General features: G+C 37.7%; 1 protein-coding gene across 11 annotated transcripts in view; it reads left to right on the forward strand.

Moving 5' to 3' along the window:
• Positions 1–27,181, forward strand: part of eif4g3a (eukaryotic translation initiation factor 4 gamma, 3a) — a 66,448-nt gene that overhangs the window by 7,837 nt on the left and 31,430 nt on the right. For 4 of the 11 annotated variants that reach the window (XM_028445884.1, XM_028445886.1, XM_028445885.1 and 1 more), the window contains exons 2-9: positions 7,921–7,993; positions 12,515–12,682; positions 15,675–15,767; positions 17,341–17,373; positions 21,198–21,218; positions 22,987–23,166; positions 25,906–26,017; positions 26,114–26,274. In XM_028445884.1, coding sequence (XP_028301685.1) covers positions 7,921–7,993; positions 12,515–12,682; positions 15,675–15,767; positions 17,341–17,373; positions 21,198–21,218; positions 22,987–23,166; positions 25,906–26,017; positions 26,114–26,274 — 841 coding nt within the window. The remainder of the gene's footprint in view (positions 1–7,920; positions 7,994–12,514; positions 12,683–15,674; positions 15,768–17,340; positions 17,374–21,197; positions 21,219–22,986; positions 23,167–25,905; positions 26,018–26,113; positions 26,275–27,181) is intronic. The other 7 variants (XM_028445890.1, XM_028445895.1, XM_028445891.1 and 4 more) reach the window with 6 other exon arrangements.

The raw sequence follows: 27,181 nt of genomic DNA on the forward strand, positions 1-27,181 counted from the left end.
TGTTCTATCTACATATTAGTGTTTACACGTGTAGAAACATCAGTCAGTATGGCCTGAGCTCTCAAGACACCTTACAAATGCAGATCCCCAGAGTCAGAACTAAAGTGTGTAAAAGGGCCGTTGAATTTTCTGCCCCGTCTTCCTGGAATGATGTGCAGAAGGACTTGAAATTCACACATCTTATACAAGATGATGGTAGACATTTATACAAGAAAGACAAATATGGTCAATTGGATCTTGTGACTGCGTTATCTTAACATGTATACCTCACTCTTGCTCTCCTATAGTGTGTGACCACACATTTTATTTGTGTTTCATGTAACCATTTTGTTTTTTGGTGCTGCCGTTTTGGCCAGGTCACTCTTGTAAAAGAGGTTTTTGAATCTCAATGAGTTTTTTTATCTGGTTAAATAAAGGACATTGATTGATTGAGTGAGGAACTAGAAGAGTCGTTGCAGCTTCTACTTAGTTCCAAAGTAGGGTAGCACAAGGGTTTGCATGAGTTCATGCTGCACATGCTACATCAAAACCTTTTACGACCTTTACGATGTGATCCTCGGTCGTTAACCTGTGGGTCCAACCTCTGCCTGTCATCGGACTCATTTAACTCCATCACCATCCATATTATATATATTGCTATCTTATGGTGCTAGATCTTAAATATGCAACAATAATACTTAATGTTTACGCCCCTACTGCTCTAGTGGTATCTGTCATTGTGTTCTTAGGCAAGACACATGAATGTAGTGTGTGAGTGAGTTTTGGTGGTCATCAGAGGGGCCAATGATGCATCATGGCAGCCTCGCTTCAGGTTGCCCTAGGGCAGCTGTGGCTACAATACTAGCTTACCACCGCTGTGTGTGGAGTGAAAGAATAGTGGACATCAATGTAAAGTGCTTTGAGTGTCTCTGAAAATTGACATCTACAATCCATTGTGTTATAATAATTATTATTAATATTAATAATATAGTGTGTGTTTTTCAAATAGTGATTTTTTTTTCTTCCCATGGATAAAATACTGATAATTAATGTGAGCGACAAGAAAGGAAAAAAAATCTCAGTTCAGCTAGAATGAGCCGCTTCTTAATAAGGAGCCAAAATTCCTATCGCTGATTTCCATCCCCAAAGAAACACCAGAGTCTGAATTGCCACGGAAGCATGTGCAGGAGGTCAAGATGAATGAATCTTAAAATCACACTGTGACGCACAGAAATGGTTCCTAAAAACTTCAGTCATCCAGCATTCTAACAGCAGAAAGCTTTAGAAAATAGTGTAATAGGGAGAAAGAAGTTGGCTTTGCACGTTCACATCTTTTACTGTAGGATAACAGAACAGTCAGTGCTTTGAAATAACAACTATTGCTTTCAAATTGCACATTTAGTTTTCAGTCGTTTGATTAGAAAATTTTATATTCTGAGACGTGAAAGAAAAGACATACAGTTGTGCTGCTTCTCTTAATTTCTAAAATTAAAGTAAATGTCATACGCAGCTGTCCACACATCTGTAATTTGTTCCTTTGTTCCTCCTGTGAGCTTGGTTACGGAAAACCTGAGCACTAACAACAACCCTTAGAGTAAATGTTATATGCACCTCTGCTTTGAATTTGTGGTTATGATTATTTTTTTTATATATATATAAATAAAGGATTTATGAATTATCAAAGTCCTGATCAGTGACTTTAGTTTTAAAAGTTGAATTCCAATCATTTGTATATAACATAGGGATGTGCATTGCCATGACGATATGATACACAATTTGAACGTCACAATACGATGTATCCCGATACTAAACAAAATGTTGTAATCGCAATATCAATAGTTACAAATATCACTTTTACAAGTAAATGAAACAAACTAACTATAATTCAAGTACTAATATTAAAAACAAGTGATATGTTTATCAAACTGCCTAATTACATTTGTCTAAAAAGTTTAACTTTTACTTCTGTAACAGATTCTGATTCTGTTACGGTCTTAAATTATTAAAAAAAAAAAAAGAAAAAGTAACCAGATGTACAGTATCTATAAAAGTGCCCAGTATGTTTGATGGAAATAAAGTGCAATCAACTCACTGACACTTAGTGATCAGGTGTTAACGTACTATTCATATGTTAGCGCAATTAAATGTTTGTTTTTTTTACGTTAAAAAACAAGATTAAAAATATCAGTTTTGACATTTATTGGATCGATTCGATATATCGCCTCATCGATATTTTTACACAGTTAATGTAACTCAGTTAAGTGTTGTCACTAGTGTGACTCGTCACTTTACCAATGGCCTCTCAGTTCAGGACTGAGCCCGGCATCCTGAGCTATGGGAATATGGGAGTTCCCACACAGACGATGTAGATATGTGTATTTGTAGAGACGGCAAATTCACAGGAGTTTGGCAGAAAAAAGTGCATGTGTGAATCTGTCCCTGGTTGCTGGAGAGACTCCCAGCGCATGCATTGGCTGCTGCTTTTTGCCAGACAATAGCGCTACTGCTTAGCATTCAGTTAGAGAGGCCAAGGTGGCGCTTCCCACCATCTGCCAACAAAAGGCGCAGGTCGCCCAGCCTGCCTGAGCTCTCCTTCGTTTCCCTCTTCCATCCCCCCACCGCACACTGCTCAGGGCCCAGCTGAGAAAACTCAGGTCCACGCTTCCTCCTCCTCAGCCTCCAACTGCTCTTATTAATATCTCATGTTCATAATATGTTTTTGTCATTTTTTTTTTTTAGCACAACTGTATCCATTTAAAATAATCTTCTGTCTTTTGTTGTCACTGGACGATTATCAACCCTGTCATGTTGCATAACATTGTCAGTGGAGCTTTGTAAATGCACCAAGCGTGTGCGGGAGTCCGGTATTTCAGGACAGGTGTGTACTGTGTGGTCTACGTGAGCAGATAGTGTCTGGAGTGAGTGTGTCGACTGAGGGACGTTATAAATAAACTGCTGAGTTGTTGTGAGCCAGCAGCACACAGGACTTGTTCTTTCCATAGAGGGGGGGTTTGGAAGGCGTTCATTAAGGACGACATCCTCATCCTGTATTTGCTCAGTAAAAGGTGAAGCAGCCCCCTCCTTAAATGAGAGGGAATCTGATGGTATTCTGTAACAATCTGTCCACAGTTTGCTGCTGCTTTTTTTATTACTCAATATTTACAGCAAACTGTCGTTAAGGAGTCCCCCTCCGCACGCACGCACGCACGCACGCACGCACGCACGCACGCACGCACGCACGCACGCACGCACGCACGCACGCACACACACACACACACACACACACACACACACACACACACACACACACACACACACACACACACACACACACACACACACACACACACACACACACACACACACACACACACACACACACACACACAATGTCTTAAAGTCCCATCCACATGTCAGCAAGTACTGCTGCCACCTCAGTCAATACAAATACAAACCACTGGTTCACAAATTTCTGGTCACCCCAAAGATTTTTTTTTAAGATTATTTTTTTTTAATCAATTTTGTTTTACTAGCAACAAATACAGACTAGAAATGTTTTTTCAGATATTTTCATACTTTATTTTATTAATGTTATATTTCGTCCTTTTCTTTATACTGCATTTCATTTAAACTAGATTTATATTTGACAAAGTGAAAGTATAGCATACTGTTTTAGGACGTTTAGGGTTGTGTGTTTTAATTAAAAAATGTATTTTCATCTGCGATGGACTGGCACCCTGTCCAGGGTGTACTTTTATCAATTACTACCTACTAGACATTTCATGTGGCCCCATTTAAATTCCAGGCAACCTCACATGGGGTCACAACCTCAAGGTTGAAAAACACAGACATAAAGGTTATATTTTGTCCTATAATTTGTTACTTTTGTTGCATTTGTTTTCTTCAACATTTGGTATTTCCTTTATTATGTTTTTCCTTTAGTGCTGCGTGAGTGACACTTGGAGACAGGCAATATTTCTGATTTTTTTTTTTTGTTCTTTTCCCCGTCCTTTTCTTCTTATTTTCTTGTTCATAGATGTTTTATTTTGGCAATGGCAATTACAATATAACCTATAACTATATACCTTATTTAGTATTACGATACATGCTTTAGGAGTCGCTGCTTTTGACAACAGCATGAAAAACACAGTTAGATGGATTTCTGAATGCATCATAACCCAGACCTTCCCCTAAACAAGCCACACTATAGAACTCACTCACACATGCTGTCCCTAATAGGAGAAAAAGCCAAAAGTGGCACATATTGTGCAGCTGTTTGTTAATAAATGTGCCTGTGTGGAATTTTGTATCAGCAAATTTAACCTAGAATTGTCTTTCTGGTCAGACTTCATTTGATTAAAAATATTGAGATTCATATTGTATATCAGTGTTTTGACAAAAATATGATATTTATGTTTTGGTCTACATTGCCCAGCCCGATTAACTACAATATTTTTGTCAGTATTCAATTAAAATGAGGTCTCCTGAAATCTGTAGCAGTAGGTAAAACATTTTTTTCATTGATTTAAATTTTTTCTACTTTTTGAAATTAAAACACCTCACACATTCTGAAACAACAGTATTCTATAATTTCACTTTCTCAAATATGAATCAAGTTCAATTTAAATGCAGTATAAAATATACATATATTGTCATTTTGTGCACTAATCCTGGATACCTTATATTTTGCAAACATAACCAAAACTATGGTAATTCAAGAGAAAAATGTCTCTGTGGTCGCCAGAAATATGTGTTATAACTCATTATTATTCTATCAGAATTGAAGCCCTATAAATTAGAGCGATAGTTGTTTATGCTGCTTTCATTTGATGCCGGGCATTAAATCTTTAAATTGAATTATAAGATTGAATCTTTTTCACACAGTGTTTGTATTTTCACACCAATGTAGCTTTTTTTTGTTCAGTCTACATTTGATTAAGTGAGTGCACTGTTCTTTCAATATAAATAATAACTCAGACACCTGTGCTTCCACTTTGTTGAATCATTAAGATGTGTTTGTTGGGGTTCTATCCACCAACTATGCCAGTGATTGTTTCCACTAGTGAAAGAGCAGCCTCAGCAACAGCCGGCAGTGAGAGCTGTGCTTTTTTATCTCAGAGTGATTGTGTGTGTGCACAACTGTGCATGTATGTGTGTCTTTGTGTAATTGGCTAGTGAGCCAGCAGGAAGAAGGAGGGTATGTGTCTGCACCATCTGGGTCTTCTTTGCTCTCTTCCCTTTTTCCTCCTCCAGCTCCTGCCCTTCACACACTATCAGGTAGTCTCTATCATTTCAATGAAATATGGCAGCTTCGTTGTTGGCTTTCTAGCTGAGAAATGTAACGACTGCTTTTGTTTTGGTAAAAAGAAGAAAAAAATCATCACTTCTAATGTATCACTGGCTCAGTTGTTTCTATTAGTATTACCTCTACTCTCTGCTTGGTCATTAATTGAAATATCACACCAGTAGATCTCTAATTGTGGTGAGTTTATCCACGATACATAATCAAACCTTTTTATGCTTGTGTGGTCTTGGTCTACTAACTCGTTTCCCTTTTTGTTGCTGCAGCATGCTCATTAGATTTAAGTGGCTTTACACCATAAGCTAAGAAAGAAACAGAAGCCACAGAAGATTTACTGTAACTGGTTTCTGTAGGGTTAGTGGACAAGGGGAAACAGTCAATATATAACTTTTAAAGTTAAGTCTCAGCTCAAAACCACATAGAAATTATTTCTCATTCAAATATTTTGCAAGTATTAAAATAATATGTTGCTGACATTATTTTTTTGAGTTGCCTTTTTTAATGCACGTGTGTCAAACTCGAGGCCCGGAGGCTAAATGTGGCCCTTTAGAGCAGGAATCCTCAACTGGTCTCAACCTGGGACACACATTGAGCCACGGTCAATAAATCAAACAACCAAATTTAGTTTTTCAAAAATAACATTATATATATATATATATATTTTTTTTTTTTTTGACCAGCTGTCTACAAACCACCCAGTACAGGTCTGCGACCCACCAGTTGAGAATCACTGCATTAAAGCATCCAATTCTGGCTGCAGGAAATGGTAGAAATGAGAAAGCATTATTTATTGTGTAAATTACCAAATAAAACAGTTAAGGATATCTCAAATTCACAATTTTAGTGAGCACAATATTTTTAGGGGTTTGAAGTTTTTCCAGGCTCATCACTAGAATGCTGTAGTTTTTAATTGCAAATTGTGGAAAGGACAGTATTTTTCCCATAAATCCTCCATCTTCTAAAAATAAATTGCACAAAATTACTCTAATTTAAACAAAAATTGGTCAGAAAATGAAGATTTTTTGAAGTGAAGATCCAGCAGGGACTGATATTGAAAACTAGGGCATTATTTTGCCCCTGAAGTAAAATTAGTTTGACACTCCATCATTAATGGTTTCAAACACAAACATTAAAGTAACAAAATAAAAAAAAAAGTGGAATATTTGTTTCCACAGCGGTTTTCCACAGAGTAACTTTATTCATCCTTAGTAGTAGTTGTTTTGTAAGTTGTATCAGTCTTTGATGTAATTTGATTCATAAGAGTTTGAATTGCTGTACTTTAACTCACCATCAGTGTAACTTTAATCACTTATAAGTTGCAGGTAGTGTCAGTCGCAGTGCTCCACTGATTATCTGAAATTATAAGCTTTACTAGGTCTTTCAATATCAAATTAATGAGATGAAGCCGATGAACAGTCTCCGTCTCATTCATGGTTCTGCAATATATACGCAGGAGAAATCAACCAGAGGGAAAATTATGTTAACAGCAGTATTTAAATCTTTATTTTCTGCTACAGTAACTCAGGGTTTAAATATGAACATGGTCTGTATTTGTGATTAGAATTTTTAAACCCAAAAAGACTCTTGTTACATTAGTAGATTACTTTATTTTCAGTCCTCTGTAGCCTGCCATGACAGCGTGAAAATGCTGCTCCTCTAATTTCTTTTCATTTCTGTCTGTGTGTGGTATCAGTGTGGTGCGTTTGTATTTTTTTGTTCTCAAATTCTCCAAAAATGAAAGAGTAAATGGTTCCTGTTGCGCTTTGATGCTTCTTTTTACTATTGTTACTTTTTTGTTTCTTCTGCTGCTCGTATTGCTGGTCGGCATAGGCAGAGGGCCAGGAGAAGTGACGGCCCCTGCAGGCAGGAGTGCAGTAAAGAAGAGGGCTTAGGGCACAGCGAGGCGTGAAAGGTAGAGAGCCAGACGGTTTCCCTTAAACCATGTGATCAGTAGCGTGTGAGCGGCTTCGTCATCCACAACTGCCAGAGCAGGTTATTAACCGCAGGGCTTCCCTTTCCTCTCTGGCCATCACACATTCTTTATTTAGTACAAGTTAGTTACAATCACTTCCACTGAAGCACTGCCTTCCGTTATAGATTCTCTTTCCTAAATGATCCATAACAGCCAGTAAAAGGCCTTTGTGATAATGATGATAACAGTTTATGTTGATATTGTAATCTTTAAGCTGATGTGTGTGTGATGTATGTGCTGCTAAACAGTCGTTTGTGTGTTTGTGTCTGCGTCTCTGTTTGAATTAGGCCAGAAATCCATGTCAGCTTTTCCCTTTAACTTTGACACAATAGTGAAGGTACATGGTGTACTCTCAGACATGGGGCATTTTGGGTGGGGTGCTGTGATTGGGGGAGGGAGGCATTCTTGAAATCAAACTATGCAGGCCCTGAAGGTTTTGGGAAACCCCTTTGATTTTATGGAGTATTGTACAAACGCACCAGGTCAAGTATTATCACATGGTTGGTTGAGACAATTTTGTCCCCAGTCATGTGTGTCTCACGTGATTACCTGAAAAAAAATGAAAGGAATTTTACCTGTTGAGCTGTTCATCTTTTATCCAGCATGACACTTAAATTACCCTGCGTTTTCCTGCACTACTTCTTGCCCCTTAACGCACTCTTCCCAGAATTCCACGGGTTCAGCCTTCACTGGATGAACGAATCTTCCCCACACAGCCTGGAGTCACTGCAGTCTACAGCGTAAGTCTCTGCATGCACCCCTTTTTTTTTTTTTTTGAACACTTTATTTAAAGATTTTTCAGTTTTATACAAACAAACATTTAAAGAATCAGGGCTTGTTCAAACTTATTTTACAGAGATTTACACCACAATGCCAACCAGCGGCACATGAGCCCTCAACTTGCGAAAAGATATCCATAAAAATAGATTACACACACAAAAAAAAACAAAAAGAAAAAACATACAAGTCAATACAATACGCTGCACAACCCAACTCCTCAATGATTGAATTTTGCTTTACACATCCCACTCAAGTAAAAGGCAAACCTTCAACATAAGCAATGAAGGGCGACCATGTCCTATGATATTTATTTATTGACCCACGTAAGCTGTACCTTAGATATTCCATTTGCAGACGCATCATCAAATCTCGTACCCACTGAATAAAGGAAGGAGATTGTACGTCCTTCCACTTTGTTAAAATGAGTCTGCGGGCCAAAAGTGATGAAAAGGCAATGGCACTGGTCTGGTACGTAGTCAATCCATGTCCACTTGGGACAACACCAAACAATGCGGTAATCGGATTGGGATCAATCTTTCTGCCACACACATGTGAGAAAGCATCAAATATAGAACCCCAAAACCCACCCAATGCCACACAGGACCAAAACATATGGCTCATGGTGGCGGCCGACTGTTTGCATCTTGGGCACGCATCATCAGAGGTACCGTATATTCTAGCAAGCCTGGCCTTAGTGAAATAAGAACGGTGAAGAACCTTAAACTGTATCAAACAGTGTCGTATGCAGATGGACGTTGAATGTATAAGCCCGATACTTAAATCCCAGGTATCATCAGATATTTTCATGTTTAGGTCCTGTTCCCAAGAAATCTTCATCTCAGCCGAAGAAGTAGGGTCTATGTGATGCAACGCATTGTATATTTTGGAAATATTCAGTTTGTTAAAAACTGAATGATTTTGTTGATTAAAGGTCTCTATTATTCAGGCAAATACTGTATATAAAGCTATATGTAGGAGTGCAGCACTGTGACTGTCATCAGAATCTGGTGCAGACATGAACTACGTGTCTGCTGACCCAAGTGATGGTGAAGTATATCAATACTTTGTTGGAGAGTTAAAGTGTGAGTTGAGACACTACAGCCGCAGTGCGCACGCCCGTGACACAGAAAGTGTCGGTTTCCTATTTACTCGAAGATGGAAAGAAAAGTGTTTTCCAAAACTCCCGCTCTGGAGCCCGTTTTTTAAAAGTTTCGTTTTTAAGCACCAATTTGGCATTGCCGTGTTAATGGAACGCCAAAATACAACAAAACTCTAGCATTTTCACATGAAAACGTTGTCGTGTAAACGTGGCCTAAATGTTCATGTCCATCAAGTGATAGTTCATACATTTTCGAATCTTTCTAGTTTAGTTGTTTTCTTTGAGTTCTTTGATTCTTTGCTTTCTTTGATTTTTATTTCCCTCATGAGTGTATTTTCAACAGATTCTTTATACTGTGGCAAGATATTTAAACATGAGCACTGGTTCTGTGGTTTTAATTGCTGTAAAGTTTCATCAGTCTCCTTGCTTGACTCAATAAAAAGAATTGGAGCTTAACAAAAGGCCTTGCACCATTGTTTATGGCCACTTTAGACATGCATGTATGTGCTGGTAATTACAAACAGGGGGAGGACTTGCGAGTGCAGGCATATTGTTGCAATGAGCCCACTGATGACCTGCTGTGCAAATATGTTACCTCAGAGGAACCCCTCCACATCCCTGCCATAATCCCGTCATTGTTTTTTTTTTTTTATCGACACACATGACTTCAGAGCAGGTACTGGTAGTTGAGAAGAGGTTAATGAGCGTCATGCAACAACACCCTAAAAACAAAACAAACCGAACATTTTTTCTTTCCCTCAGCGTAATTGTAGCTCCAGTTTTCAGCAAAGGTGGCTAAACAGGGTTTGTACTACGTGTTGGTTTCCTGGAAGAAGTAATAAACGTTTCTTTTGAAGAGCTTTGTAGGAGGTTGGACCAATTGTTACATACATGAGTACGTATATTGTACACATCTGTACATAATTAATCCCATTTTCACTCCATTGACTTTCCTCGTACGCAATGAAAGGAAACAGTGAATACAGTAACATGAGAGCTTTAATTCAGAAGTTAAATCCTCATTAAAAAGATTAAAAATCACCTTGTAAACACCTAATTCTGAATGAAAATGGCCATTCCATAGTTAAAATAGTACTTACTATGTGGTCTTCTATGTTGTAGCCGAAAACAAAAGGTTTATTTTGTGTTGTTTTTTCCGTTAGACGTAAATACGTCACGTTCGCCCCCTGTCCAATCAGAACCCTTCCCAACCCCGAGAACTAAAGTGGAATTGAATAAAGGCGAATAAACGTGTTTCCATGTACTGGTAAACCTCAATTCGGAATCACTATTTCCATGTAAACACGAAGCAGAACACTTTAATTCGGAATTAAAAAACATCATGTAACCATGGCCACTGTGGCTGTTAAATCAGCTTCAGTAGGTATTTGTAAGGAAGTGGTTTCATTTGTTAATGTTTCTCATGTGATTTAAGTTCTACCCTTTGGTCTGAGGCACAACAAAGAAGAATATATAATGTATAACGATGCACTTGAAAAGGCGTGACTGACTTGTTTATTCGCAATGAGGAGCTATTCACCTGTAATCCTGCTTATCCACGGCTACTCTGCACTTTAACCAATATGGATTTATGTCACATTTCTGCCCAGAGGCTCAGGCTGTAAATATACACACAGTGGAGGAAATGAACGGCGTGACAGTCGATCTATACTGTGGATGTTATGTTTACACTGTCAGCTTTCTTTCTCCTCTGCTTCTACCTCATGTAAAGTCCCTATACAGCCTTTTTCCTCTCCCATCCCCCACCACATTACGCTTTATATCCCAGAATCACTCGCCTGAAGCAGAGCAGGCTCCTCCCCTGGCAACAGCAGCTAGATTAGTTGCTTTATCCTAGGTCATCTGAGGGAAGTGGGCCACACAGGGAAGATGCCCTTTCTGCTGTGAAAATATATGTAAAATTTCCATGGTGTATGTTATTTAAGCATGTAGGCAGAATTCTAAGTTATGTTAGTGTTTTCAAGCTTTCATATTTCTTTGTCATGCTTACAGAGGAGGCGAAATGTCTCCTTTTGTCTTGTTTTAGTTCTTTGTGAAGCAAACCATGCTGTGGCATCAAGCAGCTCCTGCAGTGATGTCAGCCCCCCAAGCTGCAGCAAACTGATCCCATCCTATCGCACTATAGTCTGAGAGCTGTTTTACCTTTAGCACACATGTGTCAACCTCATGGCCCAGGGGCCATTGGAGCATCCAATCTGGCCTACTGGAGAAAGTAAAAATGACAATGAATCATTGTGTAATGAAACTCAACAATATTTACAGGGATTTACAGTTTTCCCGGTGCTTATATCTTTTGATTGCAGTCACTTTCAATGTTTAATGTTAAACAGTCTGTTGTTAATCTTGTAAAATCCTTCAATCTTCCTCAAATTATGACATATTTCCCCTAATGAAATAGAAATTGGTCCCAAAACTAGGAAATTCATAGTGAAGATCCTGTTGGGACTGATATCTGTCGCTTATTGTTTGGATATTGTCGGTTTCTTACACAAGGTTCCCGCAGATCCTTAAAAAGTCTTAAAAGGCATTCAATTCATGAATCTAGAAATGAGGACTTAAATGTCATTAAAATGTCTTCAATCAATATTTCAAAAGTGTTCAATGTTAAAACATAAGTATGATTTTATGATTGTAATTAGTCTCAAATTTCAAAATGAATGGTAACATTTGTTTTACATTTTTAAAAATAATTTACTATAACATTGTACATGGGGAAATGCAAATTAACAAAAACTCGACCCTCGGAAAAATTGACTTTAACCCTATGTAATTAATGTGGTGTTTTTTCCCTCCCAATATGTGTTTACTGTGAAGTTGGTCTCAAAATTAATTTCAAATAGCTATAAAAAGTCTTAAAAAGTCTTGAATTTCATTTGACTGAAGATGTAGGAACCCATTTTGTAATTTATGTTTATGTAGAAGTGCAAACTAGGCCACAATAATGTGGTAATTACTGGTTTTCCAGCATAAATTGTGTAGCCTGCTTGAGATCAAACTGCTCCATATTTGGCTCCTGAAATAAATGAGTTTGAATCCCCTGGTTTAGTGGGAATTCCTCACATGCCAGTATCAGTGAACCTAGGTAAGCATGAATGGGTTTTTTGGTCATATTTTTCCTGAGGTGGTGAATCTTAAGCAGATAGGACGTATAGTAACGTATTTACTCGACCTACTTTTGCCGCATGTGCTTCCAGTGCCATCGCTCTCACTGCAACTAGGCACATTAGGCTTCCCAGGAGGCCTCAGTGTTTAGCAACTGCAGCAGGCTTTAGCATTCATGCATATCTCAGGACTTTCCCTCTGCACACACACACACACACACACACAGATCGTGCTGACACCACTGCTTCATGTTGTACAGGTATCCAGGCACGCTGGTCCTCCTTACACGCCGCATGACATCACAAAGGGACACCCTAACCTGGCCGGCACTCCGCCCGGTCATGCCCACTCCCCGGCGCTCTCTCAGGTATCAGTACCCACCGCTTCCCCATATCGCTACCCTAAGGGCTGGGAGGCAGGCGGAGGGGTGAGTTTGTTTCCGCGACCGCCGTCTCCTTCTCTGCACACTTTCTGTACGTCTCTTTAACTTGTTTGTTTTCTCCGTCTAACCTCACATTTTAACTTGGTAATTAACTTAAAATGCATCATACTTAATACCTAAAAATTCACACAACATTTGAAATTCACCTGTGATTCTTGTGTGTACAAGTTGATTCAATTGCAATATATTGTCAGATATATAATTTGGCAAATTGTTTTATTAAGCAGTTGCTTCTTTAACAAAAAGTAAAAACTAAATAAAACGGACAGATGTAATACAATTCCATTCAGGAAAAAAACATTTCACAAGCACTACGGGATGTGCCATCTAAGGAACCTCACGATTTAATTACGATTCAGGGTGCTACGATTCGATTAATCAACAATTATTTTGATATTAACGACTATCACGATTTTTGATGCACCCCCCCCCCCATTTGTGCATCTCACACTAAACATCAGTTGCTGCTGAATTATTTAACTTCTGTTTAGAGTAACACCTCACAGCGCCATTTGATATTGTTTAGTGTAATTGGAATATCCAAATTAGGAGAACTCGCCTGGTTTGTATTACAATTTGAAAAATGTAAATATTTAGTCTTGGGAAATTTAAAGGGATCCTCCACTGTTTTTACAAATGTGGCATAAAACCTTTGAAATGTAGTTATTAGTAGATCTATGCCTAACTAAATGCATTATTTTGCACCATAGTTGTTTTGTCAACTTTTAAAAATGGGACTGCTTTTCCATTTTAGAGCCTGTGTTCTGCCATTTTGAAACCACATGTTTGATGACATCACACATACCCATTTGCCTGTAAACATCCCATTGTTTTCTATTGAAGTGAAATATTCAGCCTGCTTTTTAGATCATTTAGCAGCTTTTTCAGTCAAAATCACAACTTGTGATGCTTTTGGTTGCTCTAAATAATCAGGAAAAGTTAAAGGTGTCGATGTAAACCTATTTTGTTTACCGAAAGAGAATAAAAACAGTTGAAAATAAATCTATGACTGCAGGGGGCGACAGTTCCAACTCTGCGGTTTGGTAGTAGACAATGAAGCAGAGAAGGAGAGCTCTCCTAAAGGCTGGGATACACTGTGCAATTTTATTTCAATCATTGTACTCAGCTCCAGCTCAAACTGTGCGACTCATTTGCAGAGTCAGAATGTGCTCAGCTCACAATGCATGTTCTCACACCGTACAGACCGACACTCTGACACAATCTGACTGCTCACACTGTATGTTCATACACGACACGTCGGGGTCTTTTTTCCCTAAATGCAACGTACAAATTTGAAAAAGAAGAAGAATAACTCTGAAACGTCGCCATTAAAACAGAAGGAGAAGAAGAACCCGGAAGTGGAGAGATGATTGCAAAAGGATTATGGAATTTGAAAAAACGATTTTCCAGTTTTGAAAATTCATGGAATAATTTAACAGTTTTGGAGATATAGCTTATTTTATTTTAAGGTTTAAAGTATATTAAACCCCAGAGATGTTCATTATCTTAAAGTGTAATCAGACAAACACCTGTTCCAATCCAACCTTCGCTTTTACTATGGGACGTTAAGCAAGCCCCTTAATCCTAACACCTTGTGTTGTACATCGCTTTGGATAATTGAAATTGTAAACTTATAATTAAACATGGTCACACTTAGTTGTTTGTTAATGTTACATTCAATAGCTGGTGCATTGTTATTCAAACAATATTGCAAAATGGGTGTCAAAGGCATTGCACCATTGTACGATGCTATGTTAGATGAGCGATGCACACAACGTGCATTCCCTGTGCCACATTTTTGCTACTAACTGTGACACACTGTCAGACCTCTGTGACACTAGTACACTGATAAGAGGCACGCTCATTTTTGCACGCTAATGGTCTTTAATAGATCTTAGCGGTTCCCAACTAAGTCATGGAAATTTGGTAAAATATATTGTAAATGTTTTGGAAAATCATTGTGAAAAAAGTGTAGGAACCCTGGAATTTACTCTCCCTTTAAAAATTTGCAGCTGATGCTCTGGTGGCTGACCTTAGCGAGTAGATCACAGACTGTTGAAGACACACAAACCCTGAGGATAGAAGTCCTTTTGAGTGGGAGTCGAGCTCTAAAATGCTAAAGTAGTCCCATTTTTAAAAGTTAATAAAATGAATATGGTGCAAAATAATGCATTTTGTTAGGCATAGATCTTCTAATGAGGACATTTCAAAGCTTTCAGGCCACATTTGTAAAAACAGTGGAGGATCATTTTAAGGATCGATTCAATACTGTAGAACATAAAATTTCAGTTACCTTCATTTTGATAATTTGTATTCACCATATCATTGATAAATGTTACAGTGGCTACTAAAACAGGCACACTTGTAATCAATAAGCTTGACAACATATTTGATATCAAGTGTACACAACACTCGAGAGGTTTGACCTTTTATCAGGGAAAATATCTCGACTTCTAACTGCAAGAATTAGATTAATTCCATTTTCCTCGAAAACCTCCAGACGTGGAGGAAGCTGCCGTGATGCAGGCTTTCCTAACAGGGCTGTTCTCTTTACAAACACAGTTGCACCATGACTCAGCGTCTCACTGAAAGTATTCAAACTGCGCTCGCAGGAAATCTCATCCGCTTTACATTGGTAGCCTAATAACCCACTGCCTCAAACACAAAGCATCGCCGGTCCCTCACCGACCCACTAATTATAGTCTTCAGCACAAATTTAAATTGGCACACAGAAGCAGCAGCTTAAACAAGAGTAATCTACACCAGCCTATTTTCACTTGGTGCTAATGATCTTTGCACAGTTGTACATCGAACCCAATAGAAACCGTTTCTCCCTGCAGCATGCAACCTAAACAAGTCTGTGGTGTAAATAGCTGATGAATATTGTTTTTGTGTACAAAATATTTAATTAAGTGAATGCAAAATGACTTCTTTGTTTTTTTTTTTTCTTCCATCTTTGTTTTTTTTTTTCCCACAGACTCCTTACAACCCTGGGCAAAATGCTGGTTCTGCTCCTTTAGTGTATTCTCCTCAGACACAGCCAATGAATGCACAACCACAGAGTCGCCCGGTAAGCGTTTCTCCACTTCAACGTTTATTGCACACAAAACACACTGCGACGGCTCAGTGTAAGTGTGATTACCAATAGATATTTTATTTCGCAGCAGTGCTTGAGTTTAGAAGCCCGATTTTTGTGATGTTGATTCTCCATTGTTAGCAGGAAGTTTGATAGTGGCACTAAAATATAGCCAGTAGCCACTCCTGATCAGTTATCAGTGTTTTTTGCATCTGCTTTGATACATCTCTGTCGAGTAAATTTAATTCTGTGAGGCTGTTTGTTTGGCACTTTTATTAGAATTAACTGGTCACAATGCTGTATTTCTACTAAAGTCTTAGATGATATATGTATTGTGTGTGTGTTAATTTTTATTTATATATAAGTGCATTATTTTTTTAATCATAGTAACTATTTAAAAAATATGGCCGCATCTACTTTTCTTTTTAAGTATGCTTGGTAGGCACACTAGTCATACTCAACCACCCCATGATGCACTGTGAACGGATTGATATTTAACTTGAAATCAACCCTACAAACATCCTTTTTTCCAAAACAAAAGCATCTCTTCTTGTCGTCCATTAGTTTTTTTAACACTTTTGGTAGCACTATAGCAGGTCTCCAAAAATCTCTGAAATGTCGTCATTAAATGTGTTTTCGTGAGTTTTACAAATTACCTCATGTTGATGTTCTACTTGGTCACTTTCTCACTTAAAATTTTTTCCAAACTTTCAAAGGTGGAGAATCAACGGAGATATTTTAGCCCAATCCTCATCATACTTATAGTATATAATAGACAGTATATACTCATTTAATTTGTAGTTTATAGTACGTTAGTGTGCCATTTCGAACACAGCCTTGGTGTTTAATATGAAAACTTCTAAGCAGGATCAAACTATTGGAGGGATTGGGTTAGAGGGAGGTCCTGATTGAATTTACTAATTTCTGCTGATTTCAGCATTTTTTGATAGATAAGCAATCAATAACTTCACCTAATCAGCTTTTTTCAATTAATTTCAAAATGCCAGAAATGAGTAGATACTAGTCTGGGACAGTGTGTTTGACTAGCTGATCAATAGAATCACTTGGTAGTGTCCGTTTGTCCATCTGCTGCTGCTTTTATTGAATCGTGGATGTTTTTTTCCCATATGGAAAATACTGAAATTTAGATTTTTCCTCCACTCTTTTTTTTTTTTTCCACATGCAGTGATATGAGCCACCCTATTTTTTTTTAGTGTTTGTTCTCTATGATGTGAGGATGGCTGTTAATGACAAATAGAATGCTGACTTTGCATTATTTATGAATGTTGTTGAGTACTGCCCATCCCATATCGGCAGAGCTGGTCTAACCAGACCTCAGTCATTGTGTAATTGTTGTACTGGAAAGGTCAAAGCGAACCCGCAGACACACGCAGATCATCACAAATACTGAACTTTGGACTGTGTATTACTCTGTGATTTGGTTTAATGTATACGTGTCGGCCTCCATTGCTCATGTTACACTGTCTTTGTCTCTCTTCCACTTTTTCTTCCGCTTTGCCACCACTGCTTCAATACCCCTGCTGGACCTCTCCCTCCCCCCCACCAGTTTGTTACGGGTCCCCGACCAGCCCACCATCAGGTAATTAACCCCCGCAAACCACCCCTCCTGCTTCCAATCTCTTGCATCACCTGCCATCATCAAAATTATTTGTTAATCCCTGCTGACAGCGAGCATCATGTAGATCAGATTTTAAAAGCATTCAGAAACTCGTTAACTAGATGTGTTGGTCACAGATAGAGATGATCATTTTTTATTAGAGACACAGAAAAGGCCTCTTAGATCAATAAACCAATGATCATTTGCTCAAAAAAGATGTAAAAAGTTGAAATTGCCATTTGCCGAAAGTTTTTTTTTTTTTTAAAATGTCTACTGCAGACTCGCTGTTCATTGACATTGTCGGAAAAATTTAACGCATTGCATTATGGGATGTGAAGTCCTGTAGACAAATGCAAAGAAGTGTTTTTACTTTATTCTTACTGTGATTTCTTGTTTCTACTCCAGACGAAGACATTGATTCCCTTGTTATCTCTTTTGTTCTCTGTATAAACATCCACTGTTTTTTTTTGCCCCAACTTTCAGTTTGTGAAAGCACCAGAAATGTGTTGGGAAGTCACTTTGGCAGAGCAATCACAAAAAATCACAGTAAGAATGAAGTGAAAAGCACTTCTCTTCATCTGTCTATGGGACTCCACATCCCACAATGCAATGCGCAAAATCTTTCCAAAAATGTCAATGAGAGTGTTTACAGTGGAGATCAAAACCAACTTTCGAATGTCAATTTTAGCCTTTTACATTTTTTTTTTTTGAGAAAGTAATTTTTGATTGATGTATGAAGCCTGCTATGTTTTTATCTGATAATAAAATATCAGTAGGATGACATATCATAAGTATTTACATAGTAATGATTTATGTGGTTTTAAAAATGTATATTCTTCTTCTCACTCATTACTACTTAACTAAGTAACTAATCATTATTGTTGGTAATCATTAAATGTGCGATCTACTAAACTCTTTAAACAAAATAACCGTATGATTAGCTGTGTCAAAAGGAAGAACCATAGGAGCAAGATAAATATGATCAATAAAAATAAATGTAGATAAATGTATTGTAGATTGTGTAGGCTGTGCCATTTCAGGCATGAAAGCATCCCCTGCCTTTGTGTTTTTGTGTTGTTGTTTCAATCTGCAGTCCAATCCTTTTAATGGTCAGCAGTGCTGTGGACATGTTTTTCTTTTATGAACTCTTTTTTTTTTTTTTTTTTTTTTCTCTCTCCAAGCACCAAATCGTTCAATCACGTTCGCTAATGAATAGTTATTTTTCTGAGCCTCGTGGTTAGTTTTCTTCACAAGTTAAAACCTCACTGGACACAAATTATAAGTATACGTCTTAGACTAAAAGCTCCAAGCAGTCGTATCACACTTTCATTGAATGTTTATATCAAGGTCGACGCTGATGTAAATAAATAAAAAAAAACAAAAAAAAAAAACATGCCTTGTTAGACAGCTAACAATGGTTCACGAGGAGCTGGTTTTAGTGTCTGGCAGGTCTGTATTTATGGTATTTAATGATCCACTGTCCACAGTCTGGGTCCATGTGGCTTCCTGTTGTCTGTTGGTTCACACTGTCCTGATTTACACAACTGTCTGTATCTTTGACTGACTGACGTGTCATTTGCACTTCCTGCTTCTCAAAATGTTCCCTGTGTGCTACATGTTGTCTATCATTGTCTCAGTGTGTGGGTGCAAACAGATTTTTAAAAGGCTGGTGTCGCGGTGTAGTGTTGTGTGTGTGTGTGTGTGTGTGTGTGCGTCACACACACACACTGCAGCTCGGGCTGTTACAAACTGGCTCTGTGATTTCTTGTGCCACCATGGGGAAGAGGAATGGGAAAGCAGATGAAGCAAACAGTGGCCTTTTATGCTGAAGGAGAAAACCTCAATTGTAGTTGGTCAGTGTCGTTAATGCAAAGAGCCGAGATCATCACTCACATTGTTTGAAACAAGTATTGGTTTATTTTCAACAAAGTACAGTTTTAGCACTTTTTTTCTTACTTTTAGTTCATAAAGACATGTTTAACTCATTCACTGCCAGCTCTTTTCAGAGCAGTCAACCTCATATTACCCGTTTTAGATGATTTTCACAGATTTTTTAAGACCCACAGAATATTTTGTACTATAACAATCTGAAACCAATCTGAAACCAATCTGAACGATTAGACTCTACATCTGAAAAAATAATTTTGTTTCTAGCTTGTTTCGTTTTTGAATAGAGGCAAGTTTCACCCAAATCGCCAGTTTGTGACAAAAAGCTGAGAAAAACTTTTTTTCTGAAAAAACCTATTAGTGACTTTGAAGCAAATTTTTTTTTTGCTTTAGTGACACTTCAACATAAAACTACAAAAACAACACTGAGACTGGGCTTCTGATGGCAAAATTATTATTATTTTGCTATCTATGTCAGAATTGAATGGTTTGCTTACTGTATTTTGGCCGTCCTCCAAGTCTCCCCACATGCAACTTCCTCTTTCTCCAGGACATGCCGAGTGTCACCGCTTGCCCCGTTTTTTTGATCGTTTTCTCTCACCATCACAACACTCTCAATAGTCCACTTAGTTCCACACATGCTCTGGTCGAGTGTGCGATGCTGGGAGCTTCAGCATCAACTCTGTAGTGCCATTTTCAGTCTTGTGAACTCCTTTCCTCTCCCTCTGAGCTCTGCCCATCATGGGTGATCTCTCATCCAAAGGTGCGCTGCTGCCACCTACATGGCACCAGTTGGTCACTACATCATTGTACAAGTTAGATATTCGCAGGAGAGCTTCTTCACACTCTCTCCTAGCAACCCCAGCTGAAAAACACAATTGACGTCTTTGGCAGTCAACGTTACTAAACCAAGAGAAGCCTTTAGCTTCAACTTTGAAGAGAAATGTATGTTTAAAAAAAAAAAGGCTTGTGTGCATGGGGGATACATGAGACTTTCAGTCAATAGGGTAATTCTATGTCATTTCAACAAATGGCCCACGGACTTCAGTCTCAAAATATTCTGTAATTTTACCAATTGTTCCGTGGTTATTCAATAGGCATATTGTACATTTTTTAGTTAGATTGGATTAATACTTTTTGAGATATGGCCAATTTAGTGTTTATTTGTTTTATTCATTCTCAACTTCAAATATCTTAGGAACGACACCAGGAAACTGAAATTAGGTATAGTAATACAGCTCCACCTACTCTCAGAATATATAAAAGCATCTGCTATACATCCTATCTGGTAGACATGCCAGCCCCTCAAAATCAGGAAATAAGATTGTCGTGGTTTGGAGCTGGAACATGTTTAGGTCTTCAGTAAACAACTTTACATATGCCTCAGCTCACTGTAATTTGATCAGCTTTGAGCTATGTACATAGACTGTTCATATTTCTGATGATTAGTCTCATACTGTATATGCATTGGCTTATCTTGGGTGACAGTCTCTTGAAATCTAAAAACACTTGTTTTTATTATTATTTTCACTGGCCCATAACTGCATGTGGAAATGTAAGAAATGAAACCGGATATCTGTTTTACTTCATAGTATAGAGATTAGTCTTTTTTGGGATGTAAAATATTTTTTCTTTAAGCGACTTCATTTTTATTTTGGACCCCAACTTTGGGGCTATTTCACCATTCAGAATTTATTTAGTCTGAGTGTGTGGGATGTCCTGAATATTTTTTGAAATGACATGGAATGACCCATAGCACTTTCTTTTTGGAGATGTTTGTTATTGTCTTTGTTATTTTTGTTATGAAACAGACTTGAGGTCTGGAAGTTGGTCATAATTAGGTGTCTTCTGTCTGTGGGTGGTCTCACCTTTGCGGTTTTCTATTGGCTTCTCTCTCTTTTCTGCTGTCAAAACCAAAGGGAGGATTCAGGCCAATTCAGGTAATATTTTCCCTTCAAGTCTGAAGATCTGCATGGCATGATGGGGATCATTCGAAAGATGATCCCAACCCCGCTCGACTTTATATTCCCATACCTTATTCATCTTCACCACAGTGTACATTAGAGACGCAGATTTCGGAAGGTCTTTCTCCCCTTCAATTATTTACTTTACACTCCTGTGGACGATCATGTTTGGACTTTTCAGTTTATGTATTTAAAAAAAACCATTTGCTTTGTTCATAATTCATCTGAAATGAGTTTGATTTGGGAAATCCATCCATTTTAAGGTATCTGTGTTAGAAGTTAATTTTTTCATCCATGTGAAATGTAGTAAATGTAGTTGCTGCATCTTAAGGAAAAACTGTTGTCAAGGTTTGAAGTGCAGTTTTTTTTCAATCATTGTTCAGTCAATTATTCTTACAGATGGTGTGGATTTCATTTTATCCTTTGCCAGCTGTTAATCTTGTTGGTCATTTCTCCAGACACCACACTGTTTACCATAAATTCATTAAAGCTCCCTTATTGCATTTAAGGTGATTTTAAAGTGTTTTTACAGGTGTTTCTGAGTCTTTTTTGCTGCCAACTGAAACAGATTTCCCAGATGCTGTTGTGGTCCTTTTTTAAACTAAATTAACGTAGTGTCAGTATTAATTTCAAAGACACCAAACACAAAGCTACTATTTTAACATTAGACCTGGAATTGATTGTGACTTTTTAGTGATTAAATCTTTCTATACAAGAGGAAGCATTAAAAACAAGTTTTTATCTTTTATTTATCAAGAGATTCAAACTTTCTTTTCATTGTTGTTTGCCTAGAATGGCAACATCAATTAAAAGTTTCAGATAAATGATGGTCAGAAAAGACGTTATTGCCTCATAATGAACAGTTAATGTAACTGTTTTAAATGGACACAAACTCTCGAAAGACAAAAATGAAAGCAAATCAGAAATCTGTTTATTTAGTTTTAATAAGACAAATCGATCAAAAAAAAAAACCAACACTAATGAAATAAAACCTTGAGTGTTTTTTCTCTGGTTTGATCTGCTTTCAAGAAGAAACTCTTCTTTCACTTCATCACCCGCTCAGATTCATTAAAGTATCTGGAGTGAAAGTAGTGATCAGACCGTTATAAATCAGGTTTGTCTCAGTGCTGTGTTTTTGTAAATGCACAATAATTACAGTAATCACCAACATTCAAAGGATTTCAGTCAATGAATGATCCTGAGGCAAACACATTATGCTGTTAGTTTGTTAATGTGGGACTTTTTTCAGGAAACCATTTTATGTCTTTTGGTCTTAGCATGAAATACCAATAAGATCCATTCTTGTTTTATTAACATTTAATCAAAGGAAAATCATGTGTATGGGCCACCTTCAATGGTCTAGTCACAATTTGAAATTAGCAAAAGTCATAATCATACAGCCAAGAAATAAGGATTAGAAACCATGACTCATGAATGTTTTTTGTTTTTCTTTCTGTCATGAAAATTTGTTCTAAAATTCAAAAAGTTTAGTAAGAGAAAATACTTCTTAAGTTTGTCTTCATTAACCTTTTCACCAGAAAGTCCTGGACCAAAGTCTTTAGTAATTAGTGTCACTTATTACCATAATAAAACATGATAGAAGAGAGTGTCTGAAAGGAAAAAATGTGTTAATCGCAAAATCAGTAAAAACCATTTCCTGCCCGTTTGCACTGTAAAGCATGGCGGCATGCCCAAAAACAAGGATAGAAATCCATGGATTGTAAGACTTCTTTGTGGTCTTAAGTTCTTTCAGAGGACACAGATGCAGACTGCGAGGCCCACTATCCAGACCAACTCGCCCTCTCTAAGGCCGGGCTCGCAGACTCCCACAGCTGCCGTTTATCCCGCTAACCAACCCATTATGATGACCATGGCGCCCATGCCTTTCCACTCACCACAGGCCGCACAATACTACATCCCACAGGTAGGAGGAGGAGGGCATTCGCTCCATTGTGTAAATTACATTTGGTTTTGTTTTCTCATTTGCTTTGAGCCAACCCTAGACTAATTAGGGAGTGAAAAAAACTGTTCTTTACTTGATGTGTATTGCAACATTGTTGCTTTAGGACAATGTTTCTCTTTTTTTTTTTTTAACTTGTCTGCACATGCTGTCAAAGGTCAACACTACAAGAAGTGCAATCTTTTTTTAGACAGCAATGCTTTTTCTTTTTTATGTTATTGCAAATAAATAAATTGCATTATTTTATTGCATAATTGTGACCATCACCAACCCTCCCTAAGGAAGGGTAAGAAACACTTTATAAAAGAAATCATTGAATATAAAGAGAATATAAAAAGCGAGGGCAGTGTTACACCTAGGTGGTGGTGGTGGTGGTGGGGGGAGAGCAGGGAGGAGCGATTCAAGGAAGAGAAATGGAAGGGTGGGGAAGAGTTGGTTACTGTAAAGTGAGATGTGAAGTTGTAGGCGTGAGGCTTAACTGTAATGGTGATGGCTGTGGGCAGAGGGAAGGAGTGAGTGGTAATACCTGAAACAGATATTTTGGATCAACGTGTCTAAAGTTAAGCCCACTACAAGTTTTATCCCACAGTCCAAGGCATGCTTGTGCATCGTAGACCAATGTATGTGCAAGAAACTGCCACTGTAAACCCAAGGGCTGCCCCGGACTCGAGGACGCAGCCAGAATAGCAGAAAGAGCGGGGGCCAGCGAGCCCAGGACAATGTTTCTCAAACCTTCTCAGACCAAGGACCACTGAACTCGACAAATATCCAAAACCAACATATCTGTTTACTATTCCAACAGTCAATTAGGAATTAATATAATATATTATTATTTATTTAATTTGTGTATTGTAAATTTAAACGGCATTGTCTCAAAATGCAGATGTTCATAAAATGCACACCTGCAAGTTACAATAGCAGTAAAGTAAAACTATATTTACTAGAAATGTAAATTTTAAGGAAAGTTTTTGTTTTGTAGGTTCGATTTGTTACATTTAAAATTTTATTCCTCTAATAAAACGGATTTTATTTAATATAAAAATTACATATGTACTTGAATAAAATGCAGATGACGAATTTTACTATAATGATTAGTGAAAAATATATTGTTTTTATTAATATTATTTTTAGCACATTCACACCCTCATTCAGAAACTTAATATGAACTAACATCCATGTGTTTGTATTGTTGGTAAAAACTGCAGCTGAATAAACAAACAGTTGTTTGATGTGAAACTTCACTATTTAAAATGTTTGTAGATTTCTACAGTTACTATTGAAGTTCATACAATATTTTTATGAACCAGAATATAAGATTAAAAGCCTTCCTATTAGGCTTGGGCAGTAATACGGTATTACCGTTAACCGCAGTGTCATGAAATAGCAACGGTATCAGTGTCAATACCGTTTTAAAAAAAATACAAAGCACTTACATAGGAGATAAAGATTAAATATCAAATATAATTGATTTAATGCCTAAACATGATTCTATGTCCAGCAACAGCTGTTTGACTGAGTGCAGCGCTGCAAAAAAAAAAAAAAAAAAAATCAAGTGTTGCGCTTCACCTGTTGGTGCAGTGCGCTCTCCTCAGAGCAAAGAAGGAACAAAGTAAGCTTGCTTGAAGCACAAGCTTACACTATCAAATCAATCCTTTTTCTGCGCAACTCTGTGTGTTTAACGTGCTGGTTTCCCCATGTGCTGAACCAATAATAAAAAAGATAATAAAAGCAGGCTTACCACTAAAACAAACGTAAATATGTCATTTGTATGAGGAAAAAATAGGTTTTAATTGTCGGTTTCAGGTCGGGCTGTGATATAAATACCTAATGTCTGTCAGACCTGTAGGTTTAACTTTTGCTTTGTCGCGTTCTGGTCAAAGCTAGAAGGTTCATATCATAAATGGTTTGTGTTTAAAAGCAAATCGGCACCACAAGTAGTCTGTCATTGATCACAGGTGAACAATGAAATTATGATAAAGACTATTCTATTCTAAAAAGCCAAAACCATATATTTGTCTCTCTTTTTCTTTTTACTTGTCCTCCTCCACCTGCTCATTTATTCTTCTGCTCTGCTGCACAAAAACTTTGAGACAAACGCGACAATGCACACACAGGTCAGATTGGAGCCACAAACCGTTCACACTGGAGTCTGATACAGGTCACTTTTTAAATAGTAACGTGAACGGACAAACAAAAACTTGTCACTTGGCTCCAATAGACACACACACACACACATGCACGTTTGGTGTGAACGCACCCTGCCCCTTACCAGTCACGGTATTACCGTATACCGTGGTAAAATAGGGAGGCGGTTTAACAGTATTAAAATGTGAATACCGCCCAAGCCTACGTCCTATTATGTATTTTTGATTAATAGTAATTAATTAACCTTTGTGTAAAAACTGTTTATAAATGACTGCTCATTCAGAAATGACAAAACATATTATTTTGCTTGTTAGGGTGAGTTAAGGAAAGAGAACTTTAATATTTCCATAAGCTCAGCTCATCAGGTGTGTTTTTTTTCGCTCATCTGCTACACATATGACACTTTTGTTTTTTGTTTTTTCAATAATGACTATTGCTTTGAAATGTAAAACACATGAGTTTTGGCTATTTGGTAATTTAAGGGTTCCAGTTGGACAATAAATCCAAAGATTGATGGAAGAATATAAACCTGATCTCACCTTGTCCCTGTGTTCCTAGTATCGCCACAGCACACCGTACGTAGGACCTCCTCAGCAGTATTCTGTCCAGCCTCCAGGGTCTGGAACCTTCTATACTGGTCCAGGGCCAGGGGAGTACCCTTCTCCATACCGTGAGTCAATAACCCCAACCACACACAGGATGTAGCACGATTCCCTGAGCGCTAAACGTCATTGGTTTACTGACTTGTCTTTGATAATGTATTCAGATCCCCTCAGGTACCACACACCCGTCACGCCCTCGGTCCCAGCTCCTGTTCCCACAGCTGGTCCACCTTACTACCCAGGACAGACTGTATACCCCCCCTCACCCCCCATCATAGTGCCTACACCACAGCAACCTCCACCAACCAAGCGGGAGAAGAAAACAGTGAGTATCTGAGTGGTTTCCTGGGCTGACAATAGACCTGACTTTATTCAGACATTTTTGTCATTTAAATATGTATCCATGCTTTATTGTTAGTGATAAATCTGACCTCGCATTTACTCTTTATGTCCTTTTTGAAGGCTACACCGATTGTTATTGATGAGCTAAGCTGCTATTGTTTGTCAGTGGATAATTGTGAAATCAATAACAATCGGTAACTAATTAGTGCACCACATTTATCCTCTGTTATTAAAGGAGTCCAATCCAATATTGATCTCATTTATTTAGTCTGATATCAGCAAAATAAATAAATAAATAAATAAATCAGATTATTTTGGCTTGCATCTAAAATCTCCATTGTAAGCACTCGAGTACATACTGTATTTTGTTTTTATTAAGGTTATTTTACAGAGTCTTCTAATTTATTTGTTTTTTTTATTAAATTGTAGAATATTCCTATGATTAAGGTTCAAATCTATGTAACCCATTGTTTAATGATAAATGGGTCAGTTTCTCTCATACCTACAGTTGATGACCATTGATCTCTCAGTAATATCACTTAATCAAACTTTTTCTAACATTCCACACTCCTAATTAAGTTTTAAAAGTATGTATGATTCCTCAGATCAGTATTGGTATCTGTCAAAACTTAAGGCCCAAATATCGGTGTTGTATCAGAAGTGAAAAGGTTGTATAAGGATACCATAGTCTCTGCTACATCACCCTAATGCCTCTAAACTTTAAGTAGTCAACTTTCCCATGTTAACTATGTCCAGTCATCTGTTTTGTGTTTAAAAAATAAATAATAATTCCAGAGTGTAGCTCAGGACACCGTGCTGTCCCAGTGGGTGGACTGTCATTAAACATCCAAAATGTGATTAGCTGATGATTCAGTCATTCATGTCAATTA

The sequence above is a fragment of the Gouania willdenowi genome, chromosome 5 (genome assembly GCF_900634775.1).
Source record: "Gouania willdenowi chromosome 5, fGouWil2.1, whole genome shotgun sequence".
Taxonomy (NCBI): Eukaryota; Metazoa; Chordata; class Actinopteri; order Blenniiformes; family Gobiesocidae; genus Gouania; species Gouania willdenowi.